The sequence below is a fragment of the Peromyscus californicus genome, unplaced genomic scaffold (genome assembly GCF_007827085.1).
Source record: "Peromyscus californicus insignis strain IS unplaced genomic scaffold, ASM782708v3 Scaffold_7__1_contigs__length_154581171, whole genome shotgun sequence".
NCBI lineage: Eukaryota > Metazoa > Chordata > Mammalia > Rodentia > Cricetidae > Peromyscus > Peromyscus californicus.
In genome coordinates, this window is record NW_026294595.1 from 143,186,043 (window position 1) to 143,191,476 (window position 5,434).

The 5,434-nt window shown below is 52.1% G+C and overlaps 1 protein-coding gene across 1 annotated transcript; it reads left to right on the forward strand.

Annotated features, from left to right (window-relative positions):
* The first annotated feature begins 22 nt into the window (after positions 1-22).
* Positions 23-2,405, forward strand: Mocs3 (molybdenum cofactor synthesis 3). The gene has a single exon (XM_052725452.1). It carries the CDS (start codon positions 239-241, stop codon positions 1,613-1,615), a length of 1,377 nt encoding a protein of 458 aa, XP_052581412.1. The 5' UTR covers positions 23-238; the 3' UTR covers positions 1,616-2,405.
* Positions 2,406-5,434: the final 3,029 nt, after the last annotated feature.

Below are 5,434 nucleotides of genomic sequence, written 5' to 3' on the forward strand. Positions count from 1 at the left end.
ACGTCACCCGCGTGGGTCGTACCAAATTCCGGAAGCCGAGGGAGTCTTGGCCTCCGTGTGGTTCCCTGGACGTACTCAGATTCTGTGACTGTTCCAAGTCGACTGTGAAGTTTTCATCAGGAAACACCCGTTCGTTTCATTTCCTCAAACTCTAGGGAGCGCCTTAGTCGTCCAGTCGCTAAGAGATGGGCAACCGGAAACGGAAGTCACTTCCCGGATATTTCCGGAAGAGGCTGTCATGGCTGCCCAGGAGGACGTAGCGGCCTTACTGGATGAAATTGCTCGGCGTGAGGAAGAGCTGGCTTCGCTGAAGCGGAGGTTGACTGCAGCCCTGGCGTCTGAGTCGGAGCCCGAGCGTCCGGTCCCGTTGTCGCCGCTGCTCCCCAAGGCCGCCCTGTCGCGGGATGAGATCCTCCGCTACAGCCGTCAGCTGCTGCTGCCGGAGCTGGGCGTGCGCGGTCAGCTGCGACTGGCGGGCGCTTCGGTGCTGGTGGTGGGCTGCGGCGGGCTGGGCTGCCCGCTGGCTCAGTACCTGGCGGCGGCCGGCGTGGGCCGTCTGGGCCTGGTGGACCACGACGTGGTGGAGACGAGCAATCTAGCCCGGCAGGTGTTGCACGACGAGGTGCTGGCGGGCCATGCCAAGGCTTGGTCGGCGGCCGCCGCGCTGCGCCGCCTCAACTCGGCGGTGGAGTATGTGCCGTACGCGCGCGCGCTCAGCGAGGCTTGGGCGCTCGACCTGGTCCGCGGCTACGACGTGGTGGCCGACTGCTCCGACAACGTGCCCACGCGCTACCTGGTGAACGACGCGTGCGTGCTGGCAGGCCGGCCGCTGGTGTCGGCCAGTGCGCTGCGCTTCGAGGGCCAGATGACCGTCTACCACTACGACGGCGGGCCCTGCTACCGCTGCGTGTTCCCGCGGCCTCCCCCGGCGGAGACGGTGACCAACTGCTCCGACGGCGGCGTGCTCGGAGTGGTGCCCGGCGTGCTGGGCTGCGTGCAGGCGCTGGAGGTGCTCAAGATCGCCGCGGGGCTCGGGACGTCCTACAGCGGCAGCATGCTGCTCTTCGACGGCCTCGGGGGCCATTTCCGCAGGATCCGGCTGCGGCGCCGCCGGCCCGACTGTGTCGTATGCGGTCAGCAGCCCACCGTGACCCGCCTGCAGGACTACGAGGCCTTCTGTGGCTCCTCGGCCACCGACAAGTGCCGTGCCTTGAAACTCCTGAGCCCCGAGGAGCGGATTTCTGTGACCGATTACAAGCGGCTTCTGGATTCCGGAGCGCCCCACATCTTGCTGGACGTCCGGCCTCAAGTGGAGGTCGACATCTGTCGTCTGCCGCACGCCCTCCACATCCCTTTGAACCAGTTGGAACGCAGGGATGCCAACAGCCTGAAGCTTTTAGGGGATGCCCTCCGGGATGGGAAGCGGGATTCGCAGGAAGGAGCTGCTGTCTCCGTGTATGTGATTTGCAAACTGGGGAACGACTCCCAAAAAGCCGTGAGGGTCCTGCAGTCCTTAAAGGCAGTGCCAGAGCTGGACTCTGTAACCGTTCAGGATATTGTAGGGGGACTCATGGCCTGGGCCACCAAAATTGATGGGGCATTTCCACAGTACTGAGGGGACAGCATGGGATATGCGTGGATGGTTGTGGTAACCTCGAGGATCCATTTATTAGCACCTTTCCAGTAATGTGGGGAAGAGCCTGGGTCCACAGTCTCAGAACAAATGGACTCTCTTTTGCAAGGAGCTTTTTGAGAAAACAGGATAAAATTGTTTCTGAGAGCCGCTTTTGTTTTGGGCACTTGTACAGTACTTTCAACATACGACGTGGAGTGTGACAGACAGTATTTATGTTTCCCATCTGTTCTAATCAAAATACTCTCTGGACCATCAATTTTATTCGTGGAGTTCAGATGCAGTTTTACTGCACCTTAGTCTAAGTGGATTATTTACAGATGGTACACTTGCATTCAGCCCATTTTAAATGGAGGTATTTGAGAGGTCAGAGAAGTGGCTTAGCACTGGCTGCCCTCCCTACCCGCCGTCGGTGGTGGTGGTGGTGGTGTTTCCTAGTTTGACTCCCAGCGCTCCTGTGTTGGCTCACAACTGTCTGTAACTCCAGTTCCACGAGGTCAGATGTCTCCTCGACTATTCCAGCACCAGACGGGGTCTTGGTGCACAGACATACATGCAGGCAAAACACTCATACAGTTTTAAAAATCTTTAAAAAAAAAGTTTGAAAAAGACTACTTGAGTCTTATTTCTACTTAAAATGATAGGATATACCCATTAGAACGACTTAACTGCAGAGTGGAAATGGGTCATTCTAGAACTATTACGAGTGTCAGTGCAGTCTTGACAGCACAATAAAGGAAACTGATTTGTGGGCCATCAGCTTCCCACAGAAGTTGCTAGCATTTTTCTTGTACTTCGCTTCCATGTCCACCTTAATGCCATACACATGAGACATTTGCTTATCTGTGCATTGTGGTTTTCCTGCTTTGGAATCTTCTAGTCCAAGTCCCAGCCTTTTGCTCCTACCCCTTTGTCTTTCTGTTTTGATTCAATCTACTCTATTCCCAAATTTTTATGTAGGTGTTTTTATGTTTGTTTACAAGGTAAACAGTTCGCCAAGCCTGTTGGTCCAGGTCCATCTTCCTGGCTACTGTAGAAGCCGAGGCACAAGTTCAAGGCCTGTCTGAGCTACAGAGTGAGTCCAAGGTCAGCCTGGGCAACTGAGGGAGACCTGTCTCAAATCAAAAGTAAAAAGGGGGCTAAGAGTGGAGTCAGTGGTAACAGGCAGAAGAGCTTGGGTTTCATCTCCAGCACCACAAAACAGTTTGATGAGCTGGCGGGCCGTCACTGTACTTCATTATGTAGAGCAAAGTTAATGCATTTGGGATGTGACTGCCAAAGAGGTGATGGGAACTGAACCTGATTCCCCTGAAAGAGTAGCCAGTGGTAAGCCATCTTTCTTGGCCCAGGTTTCTGTTTCTTTCTTTTTCTTTTTGGTTTTTTTGAGACAGGATCTCACTATGTAGTCTTGGCTGTCCTGGGACTCACTCTGTAGACCAGGTTGGCCTTGAACTCAGAGATCCACCTGTCTCTGTTTCTGGCATGCCGGGCTTAAAGATGTGCTCCACTACACCTGGCTAGCTACTGTTTCTTAAGAGAAGTAAAGACCCTGGAAGTAACTGAAGTAGCCATATCTCTGGCAACCTTTTTTAAGTGGGAGCTGTTTCCAAACAGGGTTTCTCTGTGTAGCTTTGCTCCTGTCCTGGAACTCACTCTGTAGACCAGGCTGGCCTCAAACTCAGAGATCCACCTGCCTCTGCCTCCCGAGTGCTGGGATTAAAGGCATGAGCCACCACCGTTGGCTTCTCTGGCAATTAAAAAAAAAATAATGGATAAAAGCACTGTATCTAGACAAAACCCTCTGTGGGCCAGAGTCTCCTCTTTGAAAGCACTGATAATATATAAATATATTTTTTAAATAAGAACGGGATTATTACAAGAGTCAAAGCTAGGTCAGACTTTACTTTCGGCTGTGTGACATTGTGCCACACTGAACAGGTCCACTGAACAGCATGGTGAGCTGGGCAGGTATATCAAGACTACTCCCAGGTACTATGCACCTGCATGTCTTTGTTTCCTAGCCCGTTATTTACTCTGGAGACAGGGTCTTATTTGCTGTCCAGGCTGGCTTTGAAATTCAGTGACAGGCATGTGCCCTCATGTCAGACTTCCCTGGTATTTTGATGAACTGGTGATGGCAAGTAATTTTTTTTTTTTTTTTTTAAAAGAAGGGTTTGTGGGCTGGAGAGATGGCTCAGCAGGCAAAGGACCCAGATTCAGTCCCAGCACCCACATGATGGCTCACAACTGTCTGTAACTCCAGTTCCAGGGGATTCAACACATTCTTCTGGCCTCTGTGGCCACTGCACAAATGTGGTGTGCAGACATATTTAGGCAAACACTTATACAAAATAACAAAAAACAAAAAAAAAACCCCAAAAACTTAAAAAGTAAAAGGAGGAAGAAGTCAGCTTTTCACTATAACTTGAATGTTGACAAATAGTCTGCAGTGGAGAAGCTGTTTTTAAGGATGGGCAGTGCTGGTGTGGCCACAGCTGTAGACAAGACAGACTTCCACATGTGCTTCCATTCTAGAGACAGTCCAGCAGACATCACGATGGAGAACGTACAGAAAAGCACACCAGCCAGAAGCTGTGTGAGATCACACACACACACACACACACACACACACACCCCATGGGGACTGAACCTTGAGCTTTATCCGTGTAGCCAAGCCCTGAGAGCACTCACTCTCCCACTGAGCCCCCTGTTAAAACTGTGTTATTTTGAGCCACAGTTTCACTAAGTTGCCCAAGCTTTTCTCAAGTTGAGCACAGTTGTCACCAGCTCCCTCTTAGACAAAGAAACTGTCGGGGATACAGGAGTCCCCTTTCACCCCAAACCTCTCCCCATCCCCGAGGAGGCAGCATAGGCTGAGAACCTGTAGGGAGCAGCAACAGGCTCTTTTTTTTTTTTTTTTTTTTCCTCCGGCAGGGTCTCACTGTGTAGCTCTGGCTGGCATGGAACTTTATATGTAGACCATGCTGGCCTTGAGCCTACAGAGACCTGCCTGCCTCTGCCTCCCAGTTCTGGGATTAGAGGGCTGTGACATCATGCCCAGCTAATATTTTCCAAGATGAAGCCACACTCATCAAGATGCATCAGAGCCGTCAGACTTACCTCTGATTGTTAGGTCCCCACTTTAAGTGTAAATAGCCTTTTCCTGGGGCCCTGTGCAGTCCATAGCTCATGAGACTGAGATGGCCAACAGCTGAATGGGTCAGGGTTAATGTGCAGTGAACTGGACAGAAATCAGCTTACCCTGTCAGCCAGGACATCTGGGGGCTGTCACTCAGTCTAGCTGCTATGGCATGTGGCAGGCCACAGGAGAGGCCCACAGACCACACAGCTATACCTGCTGCTCCACAGGCAAGAGGGATTTGGAAGAAAGTTCTTGAAGCCTGGGGGCAGTGAGCCAATGGGTAGAACTGCTTTTGCCTCTGGACTCTGCAGGCACAGCTTCAGGGCCTTGATGCAGCTTCTCTGAAGGTTTCCAGCACCTTCTATTCCCCAGTAACAGGGACACAGAAGTGATTAAGGTGGACACACTTTGTGCTCGCCCAGAGCCCCAGGCATTGATTGCATAAGTGAGTCCTTATAACCCAGGGATAGCTGGGTGGTGGTGGTGCACGTCTTTAATCTCAGCACTGGGCAGCGTTCAGCCAGAACCTCAGGAGTGGGTGCTGGGGTTACTGCACAGTTCCCTCTGCTCAGGGTTGTTAGAGACACCACAGGATTCCTCATTACATTTACATTTCTGATAGACAACGCAGGCGCACATAAATAACCTACCTCGAAGAC

Excerpts from the sequence above, each read along its gene's own strand:
- Mocs3 (XM_052725452.1), top strand. The coding sequence starts at position 239 with ATGGCTGCCCAGGAGGACGTAGCGGCCTTACTGGATGAAATTGCTCGG.